At 50.2% G+C, this 26673-nt stretch overlaps 1 protein-coding gene across 1 annotated transcript; it reads right to left on the bottom strand.

Moving 5' to 3' along the window:
- Window positions 1–4778: 4778 nt before the first annotated feature.
- LOC147120916 (dolichyl-diphosphooligosaccharide--protein glycosyltransferase subunit 4-like) lies at window positions 4779–5167 on the bottom strand. The gene has a single exon (XM_085977504.1). It carries the CDS (start codon window positions 5101–5103, stop codon window positions 4990–4992), a length of 114 nt encoding a protein of 37 aa, XP_085833630.1. The 5' UTR covers window positions 5104–5167; the 3' UTR covers window positions 4779–4989.
- Window positions 5168–26673: the final 21506 nt, after the last annotated feature.

The following is a 26673-nucleotide window of genomic DNA, read 5'->3' as shown; positions in this document are numbered from 1 at the left end:
GACTTGCTTCCACATTAAAAATGGGTTCTCAGGTGACTGATGAGTCCAATGTGGGACCTACAGTCTCTGTCACAGGTGGGGCAGATGATGTTTGAAGGGGCGGGTGGGTGGGGTGCTTGGTTTGACGTGCGCTCCTTGCGCTGCCTGCGCTTGGCTTCCGCTTGCTCCCGGTGAAGAGACTCAGCTTAAGGAGTTTGCAGATGATACAAAAATTGGCCGTGTGGTTGATAATGAAGAAGAAATCTGTAGACTGCAGGAAGATATCAATGGACTGGTCAGGTGGGCAGAACAGTGGCAAATGGAATACAATCCGGAGAAGTGTGAGGTAATGCATTTAGGGAGGGCTAACAAGGCAAGGGAATACACAATACAGTAAACTCTTGTTTAAACGGCACCTAATCAACCGGAATTTTTTAATAACCGGCAAAATAGATAACCGGTAATCTTGCCGAATCCATCCATTTTTTTTGTTTTTCCGAGTCCGAGTTTCCCAGTGTGGCTGAGAGTTAGTCACTGGTTTTTATTTTTTTGTGTTAAAAATTGCCTACCTCTTTGTTATCTGGAATTTTTAATCAACCGGCACCATTCCGGTCCCGTCGGTGCCGGATACGAAAGAGTTTACTGTAAATGGTACAATACTGAGAAGTGTAGAGGAACAGAGGGAGTACATGTCCACAGATCCCTGAAGGTAGCAGGACAGGTTGATAAAGTGTTTAAGAAGGCATATGGGATACTTTCCTTTATTAGCTGAGGCATAGAATACAAGAGCAGGGAGGTTATGCTTAAACTGTATAAAACACTAGTCAGGCCGCAGCTAGAGTACTGCGTGCAGTTCTGGTCACCACAGGGGTGATTTTGCCAATGGGGAGCTTTTGGAGGCGGGGCTCCCACTTGTCGGGTTTCAGTCCCGCCTCCATCAACTTCTGGCCAACCCGCGCTATTTTCCCTTGATCGACCTTGTTAAGCCCGCCCAGCGGGCTTAGCAGGCCAATTAAGGGAAAGCCGGTGACAGAGAATGTCAGCGTATGATGTTTCATCTGTCAAAATTGTTTGACAGATGAATTGTCATCATTTGACAGCTCTGTGAAGCTGTCAAACACTGACATTCTCTGTAGTTTGATGAGGTCTTGAATTCAAGACGCATCAAACCCCTTTCTTTTGCAGAAATTAGATGGTTGCTGCATTGGAGAATGCAACGGCCGTCTGTCATCTCTGCCGCGGAGGTCCGAGACTCTCCGCATACCCAAGGATTGAAGCCTGCAGGAAGAAACAAAGGTAAGTAAACTTTTTCGAACACTGTGCACTTACCTCAGATACTCACCTCTCCACGCTTGCACCCATCACTTACCTTCACAGCACACTTTTGGACCCCACCGACCCCCGCAGACCCACTGCTCGCCTCGGTGACCCTGGCGGGGTTCAGAGCCTTCAGGAAGCCCGCACTTGTGAGGGCAAAAAGGTGATAAGCCTATTTTCTGTTAAGTGGCTGTAATCCCTTCCTGCCTCCAAGGAGATGGGACCCGGCGCGGGACGGCTACCCGCCTCCTGGCAAGATGGCGGGTTGGGCACCTGCCCCCAAATTCTGCCATTTACCCGGCAGTCCCACCTCCAAAGATGTGCGGGTTAGGTTGATTGGCTATGATAAATTGACCCTTAGTGTTAGGGGGATTAAATACGTGGGGTTATGGGGATAGGGTGGGATATGTGTTGGTGTAGGGGTTACGGGGATCGGGTGGGATATGTGTCGGTGCAGGCTCGATGGGCCGAAATGGCCTCTATCTGCACTGTGGGGTTTCTGTGATTTCTGTGAAACCCGCCACCCCAGGGCTGGCAAAATCCAGCCCCACATTACAGGAAAGATGTGATTGCACTGGAGAGGGTGCAGAGGAGATTTACGGGGATGTTGCCTGGGCTGGGGAATTTTAGCTGTGAGGAAAGATTGGTTAGGCTGGGGTTGTTTTCTTTGGAACAGAGGAGGCTGAGGGGAGACTTGATTGAGGAGTATAACATTATGAGGGGCCTAGATAGAGTGGATAGGAAGGACCTATTTCCCCTACCAGAGGGGTCAATAACCAGGGGCCATAGATTTAAAGTAATTGGTAGAAGGATTAGAGGGGAGTTGAGGAGAACTTTTTTCACCCAGAGGGTGGTGGGGGTCTGGAACTCACTGCCTGAAAGGGTGGTCGAGGCAGAAACCCTCATCGCATTTAAAAAGTACTTGGATATGCACTTGAAGTGCCGTAACCTACAGGGCTATGGACCAAGAGCTGGAAAGTGGGATTAGGGTGGATAGCTCTTTGTCGGCCGGCACGGACAAGATGGGCCGAATGGCCTCCTACTGTGCCTTAAATTTCTATGATTCTGTGATGATTCTATAAACAACGGGCGCCATTTGTTCGTTACCTACCGTAATTTCTGGTCCTCTGTTTTCTTTCTCTTTTTCCAAGTTTCTCTCCTCTCTTGAACTCCCAGACTGCACGTGGAGGTATCTCTATAACCTCCTCCAGCCCTACAACCCTCCGAGATCTCTGCGCTCCTCCAATTCCAGCCTCTTGCGCATCCATGATTATAATTGCTCCACCATTGGTGGCCGTGCCTTCAGCTGCCTGGGCCCTAAGCTCTGGAATTCCCTCCCTAAACCTCTCTACCTCTCTTTCCTCCTTTAAGACGCTCCTTAAAATCAAACTCACCTGTCCTAATGTCTCCTTATTGTGGCTTGGTGTCAAATTTTTGTCTGATAACTCTCCCGTGTAGGGCCTTGGGATGTTTCACTACGGTAAAGGCGCTATATAAATGTGATTCACCATGTGGACTCGCACATAAAGAATGGCCACTTGGTCAGGGTACGAGAGGGCACCCTACAAGAGTCAGCACACTCAGGAGAAGAGGGGAGAACGTGCAAATTCATCAAGTTATAAGATGACAAGGAAATCGTTGACAAGAATCATGGCAAAATAATTTTGCTTTGAATGTTGTGTGTTGAGCCCCGGAGTGGGGGTGGAGGGGGGTGGTGGGCGGGGGTTGGTGACAATGATATTGAATTCAGAGCGTCCCACAGGTCTGGCGAGTGAGTTGATTCATTATTCCGTGCGGTGTTGGGTATCAATTGGAGGACTCTCCAGTGTTTAACTTGGATGATCACGTCATCGTGCTCCAGACACAGGAGAGCAGATTACAGCAGCGGCTACATTAGGCTTGGCACCTGTTCACAGAGCCTCTGTAAACAAAGGGTGTGGGGCTGATGAAAGTTAACCCTTCACGTCTATGCTCTGATGGGTAGGATGGTCTGAGGAGGGCAGCTGACCCTTAGTGGGGTTCTAAGTACTCTGGGCTGAGTTAAGAGGTAACCAGAAACTTATAAAATTCTAACAGGACTAGACAGACTAGATGCAGGAAGGATGTTCCTGATGGTGGGGGAGTCCAGAACCAGGGGTCACAGTCTAAGAATAAGGGGTAAGCCATTTAGGACAGAGATGAGGAGGAATTTCTTCACCCAGAGAGTGGTGAACCTGTGGAATTCTCTACCACAGAAGGCAGTTGAGGCCAATTCATTAAATATATTCAAGAAGGAGTTAGATATATTTCTTAAGGCTAAGGGGATCAAGGGATATGGGGAGAAGGCAGGGACAGGGTACTGAATTTGGATGGTCAGCCATGATCGCATTGAATGGCGGAGCAGGCTCAAGGGGCCGAATGGCCTACTCCTGCTCCTATCTTCTATGTTTCTATGTTTCTATGTTTCTATGAGTGTACACTGCGTATCAGGCTAACTGAATATATTTCTCCAAAATAACAACAGAAAACGCTGGAAAAACTCAGCAGGCCAGGCAACATCCGTGGAGAGAGAAACAGAGTTAACGTTTCAGGTCGAAACCCTTCGTCAGAACTGAGAAAAAAGCAGGAAATGAAACAGATGAAAAAGCAAGTTTGGGGGCTGGGAAATGGGGGAGGGGATGAAAGAACAAAAGGGAAGGCCTGTGCGAGGTGAAGAGACATTAAGGGACATTCAAGGCGAGACGAGATGGTAATAGGACAGGTAAAGAGACAAAGGATGGCTCTAGATGGAGTGTGAAGTGCGCTGGCAGAGTGAGAGACAGTTGCCGTGTGGGAGAGAGAAAAAAGGAAAAGGCACAAACCAAAGGTGTGGATAAAAAATATATAAAGATATGATAGGGCGTAGTTTGGTTTAATCACTATAAAGCATGGTGATGGGCCTCCTGACTCCTTGCTCTAATTTATTATAGGCTTAGGGCCTTTTCTTTCCTTGCCACCCTCTGTCAGCCGTGTCCCAGTGGGCAGCACTCTCACCTCTGTGTCATGATGGCTGTGAATTCAGATCCCACTCCAGGGCCTTGAGCATAAAAATCCAGGCTGACACTCCCAGTGCAGTGGTGAGGGAGTGCGGCGCTGTCGGAGGTGCCGTCTTTCAGACCAGACATTAAACCGAGGCCCCGTCTGCTCTCTCAGGTGGACGTAAAAGAGCCCGTGGTGCTCTTTCGCAGAAGGACAGGGGCATTATCGCTGGTGTCCTGGGGCCAATATTTAATTGCTCAAACCAATATCACTAAAAAACAGATGACCTGGTCATTATCACATTGCTGTTTGTGGGAGCTTGCTGTGCGCTAATTGGCTGCCACATTTCCTACATTACAACAGTGACTCCACTTCAAAAAGTACTTCATTGGCTGTAAAGCGCTTTGAGACGTCGTGAAAGGTGCTATAGAAATGAAAGTTTTTTACTTTTTACTGCATCAGGGCTCCTTCCCTCCCCACGTACGTTTTTTTTTAACAAATCAAATATTTATTGACAAGCCACATTTCTTCAGTACAAAAACACACTTATTGCAGTTGTTGTTTATTGTGGTATTGGCGAAGTCCAATGTGCATCGTGTTTCATCTGCTAAGTTAGCTTCCATCTTTCAAGTAATCCATTTGTTATTGGTCCTAATCTTCACACTGTCACAGTATTATTGCTCCAGTGCTATTCCATTACTCTAGTTTCTTGGGGTTGTTAACAGCAACATAGAGATACAGGACAACAAGGAGGAAAAGGGATACCCCCAGCATGTTGGCAAAGATCGCCAGCTGTACGTCTGTGATCATCCTCACGGAGGGGGCCTGTAAACCGTGCCGCACCTCACGCCTCCCCGACCCTGACTCTGACTTCAGGCCAGGGGCCTCCTGTCCTATCGCCCCTTCCCCTTTCCCCCCCCCACCCCCGCCTCCCCGCAAACACATAAATCCATTTAAGAAGGTTCCCTTGTTCATGGAGTACTTTAAAGCATTCTTGCAGACTTGAATATTACAGTTGATGATACAGGATAGCACTACATGCATCTTCAACCAAAGCCTCATCATACCTTAGGGCCTTTATGAAAGTGCCCCTCAATCCCAGCCTTTATTTGATCTTCAGGTTAAAACATTTCGATTCATTTGATCAGAAGGGGGCAATTTATTTTTCTCACTTAATTAAAACTAACAGCAATTGTTTTCCTCACAGGATTATTTATACAGCGGTCCCAGACAGCGTGCGGTACGCCCCTCTCATCCTGCACATGTGGAATGCCGAGCTTATTCCTCACGCAAGAGGGATTCACCTGAGGGAGGTGTTTCAGCTCATTTGATCCCAAGATCACAAGATAGTTACAGATGAGGAGGTCGGTCTCCGCCCACCTTGGTTCATCCAGCCAGAGAGGTTTTTATGCTTCCCCCCCCCACTTCCCCCTTGCGGATCCCACTCGATCTGGCAGTCCACTCCAAACAACAACAACATGCGATTATATAGTGCCTTTAACATAGTAAAATGTCCCAAGCTGCTTCACAACAAGTGATTCCAGGTGCTGGCCACTCTTTGTGCGAAGAACATACTCATATTGGTTCGACTAAACTGGGCAACTCTTTGCAGGAGCCGGCACAGGCACAATGGGTCGAATGGCCTCCTTCTGTGCTGTGAGATTCTATTCTACGATTCTATATCAGTTTTAAATTTGCCTTTGACTGCAACAACAATAGCAACTTGCGTTTAAATAGCGCCTTTAACGTAGTAAAACGTCCCAGGGCGCTTCACAGGAGCGTTATCAAACAAAATTTGACACCGAGCCACATAAGGAGAAATTAGGGCAGGTGACCAAAAGCTTGGTCAAAGAGGTAGGTTTTAGGGAGCGTCTTAAAGGAGGAGAGAGAGAGACGGAAAGGTTTATGGAGGGAATTCCAGAGCTTAAGGCCCAGGCAGCTGAAGACATGGCCGCCAATGGTTGAGCGATTATAATCAGGGATGCTCAAGAGGCCAGAATTGGAGGAGCGCAGAGATCTCGGAAGTTTGTGGGGCTGGAGGAGGTTACAGAGATAGGGAGGGAGCGAGGCCATGGAGGGATTTGAAAATAAGGATGAGAATTTTAAAATCGAGGCGTTGCTTAACCAGGAGCCGATGTAGGTCAGCGAGCACAGGGGTGATGGGCGAACGGGACTTGGTGCGAGTTAGGACACGGGCAGCCGAGTTTTGGATCATCTCAAGTTTATGGAGGGTGGAAGATGGGAAGTGATGGAATAGAGGTGATGAAGGCGGAGATGAGGGTTTCAGCAGTGCATGAGCTGAGGCGGGGCAGAGACGCAGCCGCCAATGGTGGAGCGACGGAAATCGGTGATGCACGAGAGGCCAGAAATGGACTAGGTTGATCCTGTTGTCCCCTATCCTACTCTCACCATCTCATTGAAAGTAATGTTCTGCATTTACCTTTTCCATTCTATTTACTACCTTATACACCTCACAAGCCCAGGTCACTGCAGTCGCTTCTCATAACTCCGATTTTGACACAAGGCATCAACCTCCTGGATCTACTATGCACTTCCTCCAGCACTTGAATGTCCCTGGTGTCTCTCCGATGACCAGAACTGGGCACGGTATTCAAGGTGCGGTCTGACTAGAGCACTGTCCGCTTTGATCATGTGACCTGCGTTCTACTGCTTGATATCGGCCGTGGCTCAGTGGGTGGCACTCTCGACTCTGAGTCAGGAGGCCGTGGGTTCAAGGCCTGCTCCAGAGAGTTGAGCACAAAAATCTCGGCTGACGCTCCCAGTGCAGTGCTGAGGGAGCGCTGCACTGTCGGTAGGTGCCGTCTTTCAGATGAGGCGTAAAAGATCCCACGGCACCATTTCGAAGAAGAGCAGGAGAGTTCTCCCCGGTGTCCAGGCCAATATTTATCCCCTCACCCAACATCACGAAAAGGACAGATTATCTGGTCATTGCTGTTTGTGGGAGCTTGCTGTGCGCAAAATGGCTGCCGTGTTTCCTACATTACAACAGTGACCACACTTCAAAAAAGTACTTCATTGGTTGTAACGCGCCTTGGGGCGCCCTGAGGTCAAGAAAGGCGGTATCAATGCAAGTCTTTTCTTTCTTTATATATACACGCACTCCTAAAAATCACCATGCATACACACTCCTAATATATAGCCCATCACTGCATCCGCCTCCAACAAGGATGGCAGCACATCGATGCAGTAAGAGGGGACAGCAGGGGTCGAGAGTCCCTGATGGAGTCTCACCACATCCCAAAAAGCTCTTGGAGACTTTCGCCAGCTGCCGAATACTGATAGTAAAATTAATGGGGTGATTCACCATGTGTCGCAGGGCTCGTTATCAGCCGAGATTAAAGTCGTTAGCATCTCATTGCCTTTAAAGCAAACACAGCCAAGGTGTGATTTAAATCCAGACAAGTATCAGCGAGTCCAGGCAGGTGCTGACAAGGAACGAATGTCCAGTATTTCAAGGTGAAATCCAGTCGTGGTGCCATTTCGTCAGTCAAAGTCCCTGTCTGATGTCCAGCAGTTTGGACACGGACTTACTGAATTATTTTGCTAATTTAAAGTGCTGCAAAGGTTGCTCTGTCGCCATGTTGGAACAACAACATTCTACCAACTAATCTTGGTGGTGTCAGTCTTGGCTCGGTGGGTAGCACACTCGCCTCTGAGTTCATGGAAGGTTGTGGGTTCAAGTCTCACTCCAGAGAACTTGAGCACATAATCCAGGCTGGCAGTACTGAGGGCGTGCTGCACTGTCGGAGGTGCCGTCTTTCAGGTGAGACATTAAATCGAGGCCCCGTCTGCCCTCTCAGGTGGACATAAACAATCCCACGGCACTATTCAAAGAAGAGCCGGTGACCTGGGCCAATGTTTATCCCTCGACCAAGATCACGAAAACAGATTATCTGGTCACTTACCGCGTTGCTGGTTGTGTGACCCTTCCGTGTGCAGATTGGCTGCTGCGGTTTCTGCATTTCAACACTTCAAAAATACTTAATTGGTTGAAAAGTGCTTAGGGACTCCTGAGCAATGTTCCCGCTAAGCTGCGTGGATTCGCAGTGTCCATGGGGTCCCGCGCAGGCCGCTCACTGGCTTCTGCATTGTAAAAACCGCGCATACGCAAAATTTGAATGGGCCGCACAGCAAATTAAAGGGACCGCACACAAAAAGATTTAGAGGGAACATTGCTCTTGAGTGCATTTAGGACTGATGCTGTGAGACCACCTCTGGTAAGTAGTTTGATACCACATGCAGTATAACTCTGCTCCAAAGCCAAACCATATTTTAGCGGTTAAGAAGGCAAATGGTATGTTGGCCTTCATAGCGAGAGGATTCGAGTACAGGAGCAGGGATGTCTTGCTGTAGTTGTACAGGGCCTTGGTGAGACCACACCTTGAGTATTGTGTGCAGTTTTGGTCACCTTATCTGAGGAAGGATGTTCTTGCCATGGAGGGAGTGCAGCGAAGATTCACCAGACTGATACCTGGGATGGCAGGAATGACATATGAAGAGAGATTGGGTCAATTAGGCTTATATTCGCTAGAGTTTAGAAGAATGAGAGAGGAACCTCATTGAAACTTATAAAATTCTAACAGGACTAGACAGACTAGATGCAGGAAGGATGTTTCCGATGGCGGGAGAGTCCAGAACCAGGGGTCACAGTCTAAGGACAAGGGGTAAGCCATTTAGGACAGAGATGAGGAGGAATTTCTTCACCCAGAGAGTGGTGAACCTGTGGAATTCTCTACCACACAAGGCAGTTGAGGCCAATTCATTAAATATATTCAAGAAGGAGTTGGATATATTTCTTAAGGCTAAAGGGATCAAGGGATATGGGGAGAAAGCAGGCACAGGGTACTGAATTTGGATGATCAGCCATGATTGCATTAAGTGGCGGAGCAGGCTCGAGGGGCCGAATGGCCTACTCCTGCTCCTATCTTCTATATTTCTATGTTTCTATGTTTAGGAGCAGCAAGGGCACACATTACACATAGAAGTGAAGTCACGCTGTCGCTCTGTGCTCGGCCAGGACATTCCCCGGCGCCGCTTCAGCTCTGCCGGCGTTACTCCGCCAGAGGGGCGGCAGAAAGCCCCTTGGAACGCGCGACCATGGTTTCCTCCGCACGTCCCGCCAAGTGATGCCGGTGGAGCAGGAGCAGCCGCGAGGCATTTCCCGGCCTAGTGAAAACCGGTCGTCGCGGGAGCAGAGTAAGTTTCCAACCAATGTCGGTGAGTTCCCTGGTTGTCTTCAGCACTTGCGTCGTTGTTACTCCGTTATTGCACTGGAAAGAGCGAGGAAGTTTGCGCTTTAGTGCATTATGTTATTATCTCAGTTACCTTGATCTTTTTAACTGCAAATTTCACGTCTGTCATTTGCTTAGCTGCACTTTCCGAGTAGAGTACACAGAAGTTTCCTGGGCTTACGCCGCTCCTACAATCAAACGACAGACTGACAGCTCCCTGAAGATCAGTGTAAGTGAGGAGTTAGAGAGCTGAGGAGGGCACAGACTGTAAAGTTGCAACGATTGTAGGAGCAGCGTAAGCCCAGGAAACTTCCGTGTACTCTACTCAGAAAGTGCAGCTAAACAAATGACAGATGTAAAATTTGCAGTTAAAAAGATTGAGGTAACTGAGATAATAACGTAATGCACTAAAGCGCAAATTTTCTCGATCTTTCCAGTGCAATAATAGAGTAACAACGACGCAAGGGCTGAAGACCATCAGGGTTCCCAGGAACTTAGTCTTAACCCCTTCCTTCACATTCTTTTAATCACGGACGCCATGGAAACAGATCGTAAGACCCACGAAAATCTGGGTCTGCGATGCTGTCAGACCTCAAGCAGTAGAATCGATTATGAGCCTTCAAGGTGCCTTGATAGGGAATAATCGCACGTCTGCTGTTAAAGACACTCGCTCAAGTAGGAAGAGCCTTAGGACCCCCGCTCAGAGGGCTGAAAGTGTGTACACAAGTTTGCCGCATCCAAAGCCAGGTGAGCAGTGTCGTTCCACGGCTGGCCGAGTAGCTAAAGGCATGGCCAGGTGGTAAAGCTATGCAGACCAGATCCGAATGACTCAGACCTGATTCCTAGTCTGTGCTCCTGCTCCTGATCACTAGTCAGCATTGCGCTGCCTGTGTGCGTGTGCATTTGTGTGCATATGCGTGTGCGTGCACGTGTGTGTGTGCGTATGCATGTGAGCGTGTGTGTGCGTGTGCATGTGAGCATCTGTGTGCGCATGTGCATGCATGAGCGTGTGTATGTGTGTGTGTGCGTGCTTGTATGTGTGCACATGTGCGTGCATGTGCATATGAGCGTGCGTGTGTGCATGTGCGTGCGTGAGCGTGTGTATGTGCGTGTGTGTGTGCCTGTATGTGTGCGCATGTGCATGTGTGAGTGTGCATATGTGTGTGTGTGTGATCTTGTATGTGCGTATGTGTGCGGGCATGTGCGTGCGTGAGCATGTGTATGTGCGTGTGTGTGTGCTTGTGTGTGTGTGTGCATGTGTGTGCATGTGCATGTGAGCGTGTGTGTGCGCATGTGCGTGCGTGAGCGTGTGTGCATGTGTGTGTGTGTGTGCATGTGCATGTGAGCGTGTGTGTGCGCATGTGCGTGCGTGAGCGTGTGTGCATGTGTGTGTGTGCATGTGTGCATGTGCATGTGAGCATGTGTGTGCGCATGTGCGTGCGTGAGCATGTGTATGTGCGCGTGTGTGTGCTTGTATGTGAGCGTGTGTGTGCACATGTGTGTGCGTGAGCGTGCACGGGTGTGCTTGTATGTGTGCCTGTATGTGTGTGCGTCAGCGTGTGTATGTGCGCGTGTGTGTATGTGAGCATGTGTGCGTAAGCATGTGCATGTATGTGTGTGTGTGTCGTGTGCACGTGTAAGGCTCAGCTCCAATGCTCACTGCAGATCAATACTCTGCCAAGCTCAGTGTTTCGGCTCGCGTATAAACAGTTGGCACCTGTGGAACTGTACGGCAGCACATGGCGGGGGGTTGGTGTAAATTATATATTGTCAGTAGGACGTCATTTAGTCCTAAGTGATTGGGAAAATAAAATGGCTGTGACTGCTTACGTTCTCGTCTGCCTTTTGCAAAGTCCAATACTGGAGGGAGGCCATCACCGAGATTGGAACTCCGCGGTTTCTTTTGCTGATGAAGCATCAATAATTTCACCAGTTAATACCGCCTCCACCTCAGGAGACACACAAGTAAACAGCAACGTTTCAAAAAGAGACTTTTGCTGCTTGGTTTCCTTCCGAGGGACGCTCGGACACCCCGCTGCAAAGCCAGGTGGGAGCCGCGCCCCCCCCCCCCCCCCCCCCCCCAGTATGAGGTGGTTTCTCCAGGACGGCCTCGCTCACCAACGGGTCCAATAACTAAATATGCATTTACGTCAAAGGGGTGAAGACGGGAGGTTCTCCCGCGCATCATCTTCACTCGAGTATAAATGGCCCCAGGGAACTGGTGGCATCATAGACCCACAAAATCAGATCAATACCTCACATTGTGCAAGCTACACAAGGGTTTTCAAATCCCTCCATGGCCTCGCCCCCTCATTATCTCTGTAACCTCCTCCAATCCTACAACCCTCGGAGATCTCTGCGCTCCTCCAATTCTGGTCTCTTGTTCATCCCCGATTTTAATTGCTCCAACATTGGCAGCCGTTCCTTCAGCTGTTTAGGCCCTGAGCTCTGGAATTCCCTTCCTAAACCTCTCCGCCTCTCCACCTCTCTCTCGGTCGCCTGAGGAAGAGAGTGTTTGAAGACCAAGACCTCAAACCCGGCACTAAGCTCATGGTCTACAGAGCAGCAGTGATACTCGCCCTGCTGTATGCCTCAGAGACATGGACCATGTACAGCAGGCAACTCAAAGCACTGGAGAGGTACCACCAACACTGCCTCCGCAAGATCCTGCAAATCCATTGGCAGGATAGACGCACCAATGTCAGTGTTCTTGCTCAGGCCAACATCCCCAGCATCGAAGCTCTGACCATGCTCGATCAGCTCCGATGGATGGGTCACATTGTCCGCATGCCCGATACGAGACTCCCAAAACAAGTGCACTACTCGGAGCTCCGACACGGCAAGAGAGACCCAGGTGGGCAGAGGAAACACTTCAAGGACACCCTCAAAGCCTCCTTGAAAAAGTGTAACATCCCCACCGACACCTGGGAATCCCTGGCCCAAGACCGCTTAAAGTGGAGGAGAAGGCGCTGAATACCTCGAGTCTCTTCGCCGGGAGCAAGCGGAAGCCAAGCGCAGGCAGCGCAAGGAGCGCACGTCAAACCAAGCACCCCACCCACCTGCCCCTTCAACCACCGTCTGCCCCACCTGTGACAGAGACTGTAGGTCCCGCATTGGACTCATCAGTCACCTGAGAACTCATTTTTAATGTGGAAGCAAGTCATCCTCGGTTCCGAGGGACTGCCCAAGAAGACGCTCCTTAAAACCCGCCTCCTTGACCAAGCTTTCGGCCACCTGTCCTGAGATCTCCTTCTGTGGCTCGGTGTCAAATTTTGTCTGATAATCACTCCTGTCAAAGCGCCACGGGGCGGTTTACTGCATTAAAGGTGCTCTCCCATCTCAACGCAGCGAGCCATGGGTGCAGCTCCCCAGTTTGTATTCGAAGGGCGCGACGAGCGGGACAGACAGCTTCCACAAGCTGTTAACTTTGCTGCATCGACCGGGCAAGGCGCTTCAGCGTATATGTAAAAAAAAAATACAGCCCCTCACATAGTAACCAGACCGAATGAAAGAGTGTTTTAATTACAGCTGGGAAAGCCAAAAAAACCCTCGAGGCTGGACCACAAAGATTTGATCTGACAACCGGACCCCCACTGCAGCCTGACTACAAAGATTCAGGGAAATCCGTTCATTCCGGGATTTATCTGAGCATTAATTTGTGGTCACTTTTAATCCCTTGGTAATAATTATATTATCAGAGTGAAAATATCCAGTAGTGCTGCAGGCCCCAGTACCACATGAATTGCCAAAGATAGTCCTTGAAGTTCCTTGAGCTTTTAATTTAAAAAAAATTCAATATAATTTTAATTGTTTCGGTGAATCTTTGCATTCCTAGTTAGGTGCCGTGTGTAAAGCCTAGCTCAGTGCTGACACTCCCGCCTCATGAGCCAGAAGGTCGTAGGTTCAATCCCCCCTCCCGTGACTTTGACTATATAATCTAGGCTGATAATTAAGTGCAATATTGAGGGAGAGCTGCCCCGGCGGAGCTGCCAGTTGATGTTGTTAAACCGAGGCCCCGTCTGCTCATTCAGGTGGACCTGAAAGAACCCGCGGCTCTATTTCGAAGAAGAGCAGGGGGAGTTCGCCCCGGTGTCCTGGGGCCAATATTTCTCCCTCAGCCAACATCACTAAAAAAAACAGATGACCTAGTTATTTACCTCACTGATATTTGTGGGACCTTGCTGTACGCAGTTTGGTCGCCGTTCTTCCCTAGGTTACAACAGTGCCATGGGATCTTTCACATCCACCTGAGAGCGTAGACGCGGGCCTTGGTTTAGAATCATCGAATGGTTACAGGACAGAAGGAGGCCATTCGGCCCGTCGAGCCCGTGCCGGCTCTCTGCAAGAGCACTACAGCGAGTCCCACTCCCCTGCCCTGTCCCCGTAGCCCTGCGAATTTTTTTCCTTCAGGTACTTATCCAACTCCCTTTTGAAAGCCATGCTTGAGTCTGCCTCCACCACCCTTTCAGGCAGTGAATTCCAGATCATAACCACTCGCTGCGTAAAGAAGGTTTTTCCTCATGTCGCCTTTGGTTCTTCTGCCAATCACCTTAAATCTGTGTCCTCTGGTTCTCGACCCTTCCGCCAATGGGAACAGTTTCTCTCTATCTATTCTGTCCAGAACCCCTCATGATTTTAGCGTCTCATCTGAAAGGCGGCACCCCCGACAGCGCAGCACTCCCTCAGTAAGACAGTTGAAATAAAGTGCAATCAAATGAATAGCCTGTTGGTGATTGGTGTATGTGCCTAGTGTTATTTTTTTTGCCCCAGTTCCTCCCAGTGGTGACAGTGTAGGTTTTGTACGCTCTAGAACCAGCACTGGCCCTGGAGTGTCGGGGCTGGAGTCATGACGATGTGCATCAAAAAATCGCTTCCCATCAACACCAAAGTGCTAGCTTTAATCACAGGATGTAAAAGCATCACCAGCTTTAAGATCATTCCTCATTGTGATACACAATCGACTCAACTAGGATCATACAGCAAATTTCACTGCTATCATGTCCGTAAATATTACATCCTTTTAACAAAGTAAATCAAATTATCTTTAAAAAAAAAGGCAGCACTGCACTTATGGGTATGACTGTCAAACGTAACCAACAACAATAACAACAACTTTCATTTGTATAGCACCCTGAACGTAGTAAAACGTCCCAAGGCACTTCACAGGAGCGATTATCAAACAAAATTTGACACCGAGCCATATAAGGAGAAATTAGGACAAAGCTTGGTCAAAGAGGTAGGTTTTAAGGAGTGTCTTAAAGGAAGAAAGAGAGGCGGAGAGGGTTAGGGAGGGAATTCCAGAGCTTAGGGCCTCGGCTGCTGAAGGCACGGCCGCCAATGGTGGAGCGATTAAAATCAGGGATGCCCAAGAGGCCTAGAATCGGAGGAGCGCAGAGATGTCAGAGAGATGTAGGGCTGGAGGAGGTTACAGCGATAGGGCGGGGTGAACTTAGACTATAAACGTTTTCCAGCAGGGCCGAGTAGCAGGTCCCCCAGTGACCGAGTTGGTGAACGCACTTAGCCAATGTGGAACTGAACCACACTGATGAGGAACGTCATTGGTTTCACCCCTGCTCTGGGCTGAGTTGATTTATCCCAGCCATGATGGTAATAGCAGGGCTAAAGTTGGTCTCATTGGCCCTGTGGGTAGGGTGGGCGACAACTCAGCCCGGGCCCCCCCTTCCGATTGCCAGCCAGTTGGGCACATGCATGGGCCTCATGGCGAGGGCAGGATTAGCCTCACGTTCAGCAGTGATGTCTACAATGGTCGAAGAGTCCAACAGTTACTGCCTAGGTCAGGAGTGTCCAGGCTTTCTGTCCTTGGAGATCTCAGAAGCCACATACATCATTTAATGTCTCACCTCCTGACTCCCCAAAGCCCTTCCACCATCTACGAGGCACAAGTCAGGAGTGTGATGGAATACTCTCCACTTGCCTGGATGAGTGCAGCTCCAACAACACTCAAGAAGCTCGACACCATCCAGGACAAAGCAGCCCGCTTGATTGGCACCCCATCCACCACCTTAAACATTCACTCCCTCCACCACCGGCGCACCGTGGCTGCAGTGTGTACCATCCACAAGATGCACTGCAGCAACTCACCAAGGCTTCTTCGGCAGCACCTCCCAAACCCGTGACCTCTACCACCTAGAAGGACAAGGGCAGCAGGCGCATGGGAACACCACCACCTCCAAGTTCCCCTCCAAGTCACACACCATCCTGACTTGGAAATATATCGCCGTTCCTTCATCGTCGTTGGGTCAAATTCCTGGAACTCCCTCCCTAACAGCACTGTGGGAGTACCTTCACCACACGGACTGCAGCGGTTCAAGAAGGCGGCTCACCACCACCTTCACAAGGGCAACTAGGGATGGGCAATAAATGCTGGCCTTGCCAGCGACGCCCACATCCCATGAACAAATGTGAAAAAATACAGGCTCCCTGGCAACAGATCCAGGTGTTGCCAGCTCTGGTTAGATGTATTCCTGGAGTTTTCTTCACATGACCTCCCACCTCTAACCATCTCACCCGGTCAAACAGCCATTTCTCCCCCCCTCCAATATTTTTATGACTAATAAACAAAAGCGTTCAAATGAAACGAAAAACGAAACACTAATGTTTTGAAGGTCCCGATGAGTTTTCTCCCAGAATTGCCTCAACAGTGTCCGGGAAATTCATCTTTAATTCCTGGAGACTCCAGGGAAATCCTGGAGGGTTGGCGGCCCCTACCCAGATGTTCTGACCTAGGACTTGTGCGGCGGTGAGGCCAAGAACGAGGCCTTTCGTCCCTCCGGGCCTACGAAATACAAACAGATGAAGCCGGCAAATAAAAAAGAAACAAGAAAGACTTGCATTTATATAGCGCCTTGCACGACCACCAGACGTCCCAAAGCGCTTTACAGCCAATGAAGTACTTTTTGAAGTGCGGTCACTGCTGTAATGTAGGAAATGCGGCAGCCAATTTGCGCACAGCAAGCTCCCACAAACAGCAATGTGATACTGACCAGATAATCTGTTTTAGTGATGTTGATTGAGGGATAAATATTGGCCCAGGACACCGGGGAGAACTCCCCTGCTCTTCTTCGAAACAGTAAGGAATATTATAAAAAGGATATAGAGGCACTGGAGAGGATGCAGAGAAGATTTACAAGGATGATACCAGAAATGCGAGGGTATATATATCAGGAAAGGATGAACAGGCTGGGTCTCTTTTCTCTTGAAAAAAGAAGGCTGAGGGGTGACCTAATAGAGGTCTTTAAAATTATGAAAGGTTTTGATAGAGTGGATAGAGAGAGAGTGTTTCCACTTGTGAGGAAGAGCATAACTAGAGGCCATCAATATAAGATAGTCACCAAGAAATCCAATAGGGAATTCAGAAGAAACTTCTTTACCCAGAGAGTGGTGAGAATGTGGAACTCGCTACCACAGGGAGTGGTTGAGGCAAATCGTATTTGCATTTAAGGGGCGGTTAGATAAGCATATGAGGGAAAAGGGAATAGAGGGTTATGTTGATAGATTTAGATGACGAAAGACGGGGGGAGGCTCGAGTGGAGCATAAACGCCGGCATGGACTGGTTGGGCCGAATGGCCTGTTTCTGTGCCGTATATCCTGTGTAATCCTATGGCCTAGAAATTCACTATAGCCCCATTTGGGGCGCCAGCCTCGCCAGGGCGCTAAAAGTAGCGCCCCGGAAGCAGTCGCGGCCGCCCGCCGGAAATTCAGTTTGCACGCCCCAGAGGGAAGCGTGGCGCTACTGGAGGCGCCCCGCATCCCTCTTGGGGCACTGCAGCTGAATATCGCTGCGCAACGTGCTGCAGTGCCACACTGACGTCATCGGTAGCGGCGCAGCGCTAACGGCTAGCACCGCCATTAGCGTCCCGCTAAATTTAGCGGGAGGCGTAGCCAGTGGCTTCCGACCCACTTAGCGCCCTCTTAAGGCGCTAACGGGTGGCGCAGCCCACTGAATTTCTAGGCCTATGAATATAAGGACAAGGGGGACTGAGGACTGGAAGTCCAGGACCTGGGGGTTGCAGGTCGGGCCCACAGGGTCAAGGGTTGCACATGAAGAATGACCACTTGGATGGTTGCCACCAACGGAATGGTACCCAGAATAACTGGACGCCTTTGGGAAAGGGTGAGAAAAACAATAATATGTTCCAGTCAATTGAAATATGAGAGACTGGGCAAAGCCCAGGGAATATTAAAAAATAAAAAAATTTTATGCAGTAGCCAATTCCCATTGAAGGTGTCGCTGCCAGAAGCATTTAAATAGACCTTCTTTTGCGAGCGTGCCTTAGAATGCAGCACTGTCCCGTGTGGGTGGTGTCACGTTACAGGAGAGCAATTTGTTCATACTGTGTGTGCTGAGGTTCTCAGTGCTGGTTGCTGATGTATCTGTGGGTCCCTTACGTTGTATCTTAGCACCCTGCGCCCATCTGGTTATGTTTAGTGACGCTCCTTAACCTCGTTCCTGTCAGTGTGGGTCGGCGATGCCCTCGCTCCTTCACCCACTTGACCAATTTGCCTTTCTCTTTCATCCTGGTGTTCAAGACCGGCCCTCCCTGCATGAGATGAGTCAGGTGATTTGGGAGGGTCTGAGGTATCATTGCCTTCACGGTCTCCTCTCGGAGTCCAGCGCTAGGCCTTTGGGGAGGTCCCTCACCTTCCGGCGCCATTCGGCCCTGCCAGTGAGCCCTCCCCGCCGCCCCCCCCCCCCCCTTCGGGAGGGGGTCGAGCTGGTGCATCCTTATCCGGATTCTCCGACGTGGGAGCCACGGAGGGCGGGATCAGAGGCAGGAGGGAGAAGTGTTGGCGAGGGTTTCTCACGTCGGAGGCCACTGCCTACGAAGCTGCGAGGCTTCATTCAGACGCCATCGCTAATCGGCACGAAGGTCAGCAAGATTCAATTAACCGTTCACACTGTGACGAACCACTGGGGAAAATTACAGATAAACAAGACGTTCAACGACCTGCTTTTATATCACGCCTTTAACGTGGTGAAACGTCCCACGCCGTTTTCTCAAACAACATTTGACACCGAGCCACAATAAGGAGATATTAGGACAGGCGACCAAAAACTTGGTCAAAGAGGTAGGTTTTAAGGAGCGTCTTAAAGGAGATAGAGAGGCGGAGAGGTTTAGGGAGGGAATTCCAGAGTTTAGGCTCATGACCTCCAGTCCAGTCCAGCACCAGAGGCCAGTCGAAGAGTATTTCCCCACTGCAGCAAGTTCAACGGGCGTCGAGATCTCCGCGAGGTGGTACAGCTTTAAGATTGAAAGACCTCCACTGCCCTCAGCATGGAACAGCTCTCTGGAATCCTCCTTAAGATCACAGGCTGAAGGAGCCGTGGGACGGGTTGTAAGGTGATCCCACACTTGTGGCTTCAAGCATGGCTTAGTCGCGAAAGGTTGGGAGACTGCCAAAGTTAATGAATGATCTGGAGAAACGCCACTGCTTTGAGAGAGAGAGAAAGCAAGGGTGAAAATTCATATGATATGCACACACACTGGATAACAGGCGGCCAGCGCTGAAGGAAGAGGTAGTCATTGAAGGGCGAGGCTCTGACAATGCTGTAAATGGCAGAGTCTTGGCTTCAGACAGGTATTCAACCAGGGCGGAAGTGAGAGATTAAATTTGCTTCTTGGCAAAGCCTGCTTTCGTTCAACAACAAGTTACATTTGTATAGCACCTTCAACGTAGTAAAACGTCCCAAGGCGCTTCACAGGAGCGATTATCAAACAAAATTTGACACCGAGCCACATAAGGAGAAATTAGGACAGGTGACCAAAAGCTGGGTCAAAGAGGTCGGTTTTAAGGAGCGTCTTAAAGGAGGAGAGAGAGAGAGGCCGAGAGGCCGAGAGGTTTAGGGAGGGAATTCCAGAGCTTAGGGCCCAGGCAGCTGAAGGCACGGCCGCCAATGGTGGAGCGATGAAAATCGGGGAGGCTCAAGAGGCCAGAATTAGAGGAGTGCAGAGATCACGGGGGGGAGGTGGGGCGGGGTTGTAGGGCTGGAGGAGGTTACAGAGATAGGGAGGGGTGAGGCCATGGAGGGATTTGAAAACAGGGATGAGAATTTTAAAATCGAAGTGTTGCCAGACCGGGAGCCAATGTAGGTCAGCGAGCACAGAGACAAGCCGAGGGAGGTGAGCCGTGTGTAATTTCCCTGGTGCTGACACTGCACACAGGTCGCATTGTAGAATAGTCTGCATGTTGGCCTTTATTGCAAGGGGGTTGGAGTATAAGAGTGAGGAAGTCTTGCTACAATTGTACAGGGCCTTGGTGAGACCACACCTGGAGTACTGTGCACAGTTTTGGTCTCCTTATCTAAGGAAGGATATACTTGCCTTGGAGGCGGTGCAACAAAGGTTCACTAGATTGATTCCTGGGATGTCCTATGAGGAGAGATTGTGTAGAATGGGCCTATACTCTCTGGAGTTTAGAAGAATGAGAGGTGATCTCATTGAAACATATAAGATTCTGAGGTGGATTTACAGGGTAGATGCTGAGAGATTGTTTCCCCTGGCTGGAGAGTCTAGAACTAGGGGCCAGTCTCAGGATAAGGGGTCGGCCATTTAAGACTGAGATGAGGAGGAATTTCTTCGCTCAGAGGGTTGTGAATCTTTGGAATTCTCTGCCCCAAAGGGCTCTGAATGCTGAGTCATTGGGTATATTCAAGACTAAGATCGATAGATTTTTGGACTCTAAGGGAATCAAGGGATATGGAGATCAGGCAGGAAAGTGGAGTTGAAGACGAAGATCGGTCATGATCTTATTGAATGGTGGAGCAGGCTCGAGGGGCCGTAAGGCCGACTCCTGCTCCTAATTCTTATGTTCTTATCACCTCATCTTGTTTTTGCAAACAAACAGTGGTGCCAAACAACCGGGGGTGGGGGGTCATTTTCACCTCCACCCATTGGGTGGTAAACTGGCGGAGACTCCCGTTATAGAGCACGGCCCACTTTCATATCCAATTTAAATGAAGATCAGGCAGATTCTATAACAGGCAGGCGGGCCGTCCCACGAAGCAGTGTGGCGGGGGGTGGCGGTGAAAATTACCCCCCCCAATCCCTTTCTTTTTTTCCTTGTGATGGCACTGCCCTTTAAATTCATGGCCATAGTGGGCAAAGGCTGGAGGAGGTTACAGAGTCAGGGAGGGCCGAGGCCACGGTGGGATAGCAAGTCCTGGTGTAGCACTCAGCTATCGAGATCAGTAAGTTCCCAGGTTCACCCTGCACTGAGGTAGCTGAACGTGCGGTTCGGTTACTCTCAGAAACACAACCTGCCACCTCACCTCCCCTCGCCCCCGGCCCCCCACCCCACCGCAACCCCCTGCTCCAATCCCAGGCCGTGGAGGGGGCAGGAGTCGGCTTCCCGCTCTTGATCGCCAGCCAGCGACTGCATGTCTGTGGGATGTCAGACAGGAGCAGGAACAGGCTGGATGTGCAGCCCTCTGTGGCCGAATAGCCCGTGTACACTCATTACCGAGTGCGCACGTGAAGAACTGCCCTTTTGGGTGAGGTTCAATAGTGATGGGTGGGGGGTGGTGTGGCGTGAGCAACCAGACCAGAACACATAATCCAGACTGCCGTGCTGAGGGAGCCTCTGCTGCAGTGTCGGAGTTGCCGTCTTTAAACCGAGGCCCCGTGTGCCGGTTCGAGTGGTTCCAGCCAGCAGGAGCAGTGCCAAACAATCTGGCGGTAATTAAAGATCGCTTGGCACTATTTGAAGAAGAGCAGGTAGTTCTCCCACTGTCCCGGCCATCATTCATTGCTCATCCAACATCACCGTAAAGGAACAGAGTATCTCATTGTTCAGCTCACTGCTGCATGTGGGGTCTTGCTGTATCCAAGATGGCTGCCATGTTTGACCACATAACAGCAGTCACCGCCCTCCAAAGTGATTGATTGAATGCAAAGCTCTCTGAGCTGTTTCTGAGAGAGGTGATCAGGTGCCATATAATGTCAGTCTTTCTTATTCTTTCATTCTTTCTTTCCATGAAGGCACATTCTGTCAGTGGGGAACGCCAATTGGACTCAGTGCCCTTGAGCTCCTGCTTGCTACACAGTGACCCCCGCGCCCCCTCCATCACACCCCCGCCCTACTCCGCCGCCCCCCCCCCCCCCATCACCCCACCCCCCGCCCTACTCCGCCCCCCAACTGAGTGAGCGGCCAGCTTGGCTGTGGACCTGCCCTCTCACGGTCCGCTCACACTCACTGTCCGAGGCTCACACATGAAAATGGCCACTTGTGTGACGAACTGAACAGCCGTGGGACTTTCCCGCAGCGTGAGCCGGGTCTGTTGGGGGGAGCGGCTAAGTTAGAATCATGAATCATCGAAGAGTACAGCGCAGAAGGAGGCCATTCGGCCCATCAAGTTGGAGGTGGAGGTGGTGGAGGGGAGGGGGAGGAGGGGAGGAGAGAGGGAGGGGAGAAGAGGAGGTGAGGGGAGGGAAGGAGGGGGGGAGGGGAGATGGGGAAGGGGGGAAGGGAGATGGGGAGGGGAGGGGAGGAGGAATAGGAAGGGAGAAATAGGAGGGGAAGGGAGATGGGGAGGGGAGGGCAGGGGAGGAGGAGGGGAGGAGGTGGGATGGGGAGATGGGGAGGAGAGGAGGTGGGAAGGGGAGATGGGGAGGGGAGGAGCAGGGATGGGGAGATGGGGAGGGGAGAGGGAAGGAGGGTAGTGGAGATGGGGAGGGGAGGAATAGGTGGGGAGGGGAGGGGAGGGGAGGAGGGGAGATGGAGAGGGGAGGAGGAGGGAAGGGGAGATGGGGAGGGGAGGGGGAAGGAGGGGAGTGGAGATGTGGAGGGGAGGAATAGGTGGGGAGGGGAGGAGGATGGGAGGGGAGGGGAGGGGAGGAGGTGGGGAGGGGAGATGGAGAGGAGGAGGGGAGCGAGATGGGGAGGGGAGAGGAGATGGGGAGGGGAGAGGAGATGGGGAGGAACAGGAGGGGAGGGGAGGGGGAGAGGAGGGGAGGAATACGAGGGGAGGGGAGGAATAGATGGAGAGCAGGGGAGTGGAGGAATACGAGGGGAGGGGGAATGGTTTAAGTATTTTTTGACATCGCTGTGAAAGGGATTAAAAATAACAGACTGAAAATGCCGGAAATCCTTCTTCCGAACTTGTGACAAAAGGTCTCCACCTGAGACGTTCACCTGTCGCGCTCTCAGTTGCTTTATCAGGGGCTACAACAATAAATGAACATGACGCCCTTTAAGTTCAGCGGCTGCAGTTGGGCTGTGTAGAGTAACAATAGCCTCTCTCGAATCGGAATGGCTGAGTGACCTGAGGAGAGAAATATGAACGGCCCCAATTCCTTTGCTAATTTGCCCAGTAACATTACGTGATTGATGTCAAGGCAAGGGCTCCTGGGAATTCTCGCATTCCCCGGCCAGCCATTGCTTTCCGCACTGAAGTACTGTGAATCAAGGTGACAATGAGTGACTGCCCTGAGGTTAGAACGGAGAACAGTGTAAAATGCCGGCTGGTGTCAATAGCACCATAAAGTCTGTCCTGAGTTTTAGAAATATAATAATCCCCCCCCACTGGAACAGCATGCAACTCTCCCGCACCACCCCCGCACCCCCCCCCCCCCCCCCGTTCACTGAAGGCCCTGCCCCGGGGGACGTTTCTATGGGCACAGACAACTCCCTGGTACCTCACCTTCAATGAGGACTGGAGACAGTGAGCGGTGGCAGGATATGTGATCCTGGGAGCTATTACAGCCAAGTCGGCTCGAGTTCTCACCTGGTGAGCGTGCATGCTGTCAGCCCTGGCTCAGTGGGCGGCACTCTCACTTCTGAGTCAGAATGGTTGTGGGTTCAAGCCCCCCCTCCAGAGACTTGAGTACCTAATCCAGGCTGACACTCCCAGTGCAGTGCTGAAGGAGTGCTGCACCGTCAGAGGTGCTGTCTTTCGGATGAGACGTTAAACCCAGGCCCTGTCTACCCTCTCAGGTGGATGTAAAAGATCCCGTGGCACTATTTCGAAGAAGAGCAGGGGAGTTCTCCCCGGTGTCCTGGCCAATATTTATCCCTCAATCAACATCACTAAAAACTGATTACCTGGTCATCATCACATTGCTGTTTGTGGGATCTTGCTGTGCGCACATTGGCTGCTGCGTTTCCTACATTACAACAGTGACCACACTTCAAAATAAGTACTTCATTGGCTGTAAAGCGCTATATGATGTTCTGAGGTCGCAAAAGGCCCTATATAAATGCAAATTTGTTCTTTTTTCATTCAGACACGTAGAAATAATTCATAATAAAAACTATCAGACGTGTTTGTCCATACTGTGTATATTCTTTGTAATGGGGTCGATTGTCAGCTTCACCACCTACATGGTATCCTGGCAGAGCGGATTGCCCAGCCACTGTAGAACCCATCCGTCTCTCACCCCATTGATATCAATGGGATTAAAAGTTTGCGGGTTCTACAACAGGCGGGCATTCTGCTCCAGCAGGTTACCGCCCGGGCAATGAGGACAACAGTCTACCCCAATGAGCTCAGAATGAAAGGCCTGCATTTATCCAGCACCTTATCATTGATGAAGTGTCTCAAAAAAAAATTGAAGAATTAAAAGCTGTCGGATTGTCATAAAAACCCAACCAGTTCATTAATGTCCTTTAGGGAAAGAAACCTGCCGTCCTTACCCGGTCTGGCCTATATGTGACTCTAGTCCCCACACCAACATGGTTGAACAGAAGAACATAAGAATTAGGAGCAGAAGTAGGCCATTCGGCCCCTCGAGCCTGCTCCGCCATTCAATAAGATCATGGCTGATCCTTGACCTCAACTCCACTTTCCCGCCCGATCGCCATATCCCTTGATTCCCCTAGAGTCCAAAAATCTATCTGTCTCAGCCTTGAATATACTCAATGACTGAGCCTCCACAGCCCTCTGGGGTAGAGAATTCCAGAGATTCACAACCCTCTGAGTGAAGAAATTTCTCCTCATCTCAGTCCTAAATGGCCGACCCCTTATCCTGAGACTGTGCCCCCTAGTTCTAGACTCTCCAGCCAGGGGAAACAACCTCTCAGCATCTACCCTGTCAATCCCCCTCAGAATCTTCTATGTTTGAATGAGATCACCTCTCATTCTTCTAAACTCCAGAGAGTATTGGCCCACTTAACCACCCTCTGAAGTGACCTAGCGAGCGACTCAGTCGTATTAACACCTTCTCAAGGCAACTTAGGGATGGGCAATAAATCCTGCGCTCCCACATCCCAAGAATGAATTGGAATTTTTTAAATAAAGTTCCAGTGCCCAAGACATTTGAGAAAATCGGTGATGGGGGGGTTGTAGGTAACCACTACAACAATTTTGCAGCAGCAACGACCTTAAAATAGCGATGGGAATAAAGCGTTTTTGGATACGTTTTGTTTGAGGTGGCAGGACACCAGGACAACATCCCTAATGCCCACCTGAACAGGCAGGCAGAGCCTTACCTCGATTCAACACCTCCACTGAAGGAGGTATTGCAGCGTTCCCTCAGGCGCTGGAGTGTCAGCCTCCTGCAACAGCGGCAGGTGTGCGAACAGCTGAGCCAAGCTGGCACACCACGGGAGTTTCCCGACATTTTGGCCGGGAATTTCCTGGCAGCTGTTCCCGCACCATCGCCGTAACCTCGCTATATTTACTTGCTTCCGAGGCAGTACCCGACGATTCTTTCATGACTACGGTCAGTACTTGACCTGCCTCAGTACCCTGGAATACTTGCCACCTGGCCCGAGGTATCCATTCGCCTTCAGTCCCTTTAGCCTCTCAAGTACCTGCTTCTTAACTGATTTTATATTGGGGAGGGGACAGGCCTGTCTCACGATATTTAACAGAGGCCTCAATGGTTCCTCAGCCTGAAGCGCTTCAGGGTAAGGAGCACCTCTGGTGGCTCAGTCAGTGAATGCACTTTCAGATCATAACCTCGGCCCCTATTATATTTTAATATATTTTTTATCCACACCTTTGGTTTGTGCCTTTTCCTTTTTCTCTCTCCCACACGGCAGCTGTCTCTCACTCTGCCAGCGCATTTCACACTTCATCTAGAGCCATCTTTTGTCTCTTTACCTGTCCTATTACCATCTCGTCTCGCCTTGAATATCCCTTAATGTCTCTTCACCTCTCAGACCTTCCCTTTTGTTCTTTCACCCTCTCCCCCATTTCCCAGTCCCCAAACTGGCCTTTTAATCTGTTTCATTTCCTGCCTTTTTTTTCTCAGTTCTGACGAAGGGTTTCGACCCGAAACGTTGACTCTATTTCTCTCTCCACGGATGTTGCCTGGCCTGCTGAGTTTTTCCAGCATTTTCTGTTGTTATTTCAGTGAATGCACTGCCTGGTGTGGCATGCTGAAACATCAACCTAGACTCACGTCCACTTCCCTGCCCTCTCCCCGTAACCCCTAATTCCCTTATCTGCTAGGTAACTGTCTATCTCTGTTTTAAATTTATTTAATGTTGCAGCTTCCACAGCTCTCTGGGGTAGCAAATTCCATAGATTTACTACCCTCTGAGTGAAGAAGTTTCTCCTCATCTCAGTTTTGAAAGGGCAGCCCCTTATTCTAAGATTATGCCCCCTAGTTCTAGTCTCACCCATCAATGGAAACATCCTCCCCGCATCCACCCGATCAAGCCCCCTCACAATCTTATATGTTTCAATAAGATCGCCTCTCATTCTTCTGAATTCCAATGAGTAGAGGCCCAACCTACTCAACCTTTCCTCATAAGTCAACCCCCTCATCCCCGGAATCAACCAAGTAAACCTTCTCTGAACTGCCTCGAGAGCAAGTATATCTTTTCTTAAATATGGAAACCAAAACTGTACGCAGTATTCCAGGTGTGGCCTCACCAGTACCCTGTATAACTGCAGCAAGACTTCCCTGCTTTTATACTCCATCCCCCTTGCAATAAAAGCCAAGATTCCATTGGCCTTCCTGATCACCTGCTGCACCTGCAGACTAACCTTCTGTGTTTCATGCACCAGGACCCCCAGATCCCTTTGTACTGTAGCACTTTCTTTCCATTTAGATAATAACTTGCGCTTTGATTTTTTCTGCCAAAGTGCATAACCTCACACTTTCCAACATTATATTCCATCTGCCAAATTTCTGCCCACTCACTTAGCCTGTCTATGTC

This window comes from Somniosus microcephalus, chromosome 3, assembly GCF_052327205.1.
Source record: "Somniosus microcephalus isolate GS21.2 chromosome 3, FLI_Smic_1.0, whole genome shotgun sequence".
Lineage (NCBI taxonomy): Eukaryota > Metazoa > Chordata > Chondrichthyes > Squaliformes > Somniosidae > Somniosus > Somniosus microcephalus.
This window is presented reverse-complemented; position numbering and strand designations above follow the sequence as displayed.

What these genes read in the sequence shown, in the direction of transcription:
- LOC147120916 (XM_085977504.1), bottom strand. Translation starts at nt 5,103, where the DNA reads ATGATCACAGACGTACAGCTGGCGATCTTTGCCAACATGCTGGGGGTA.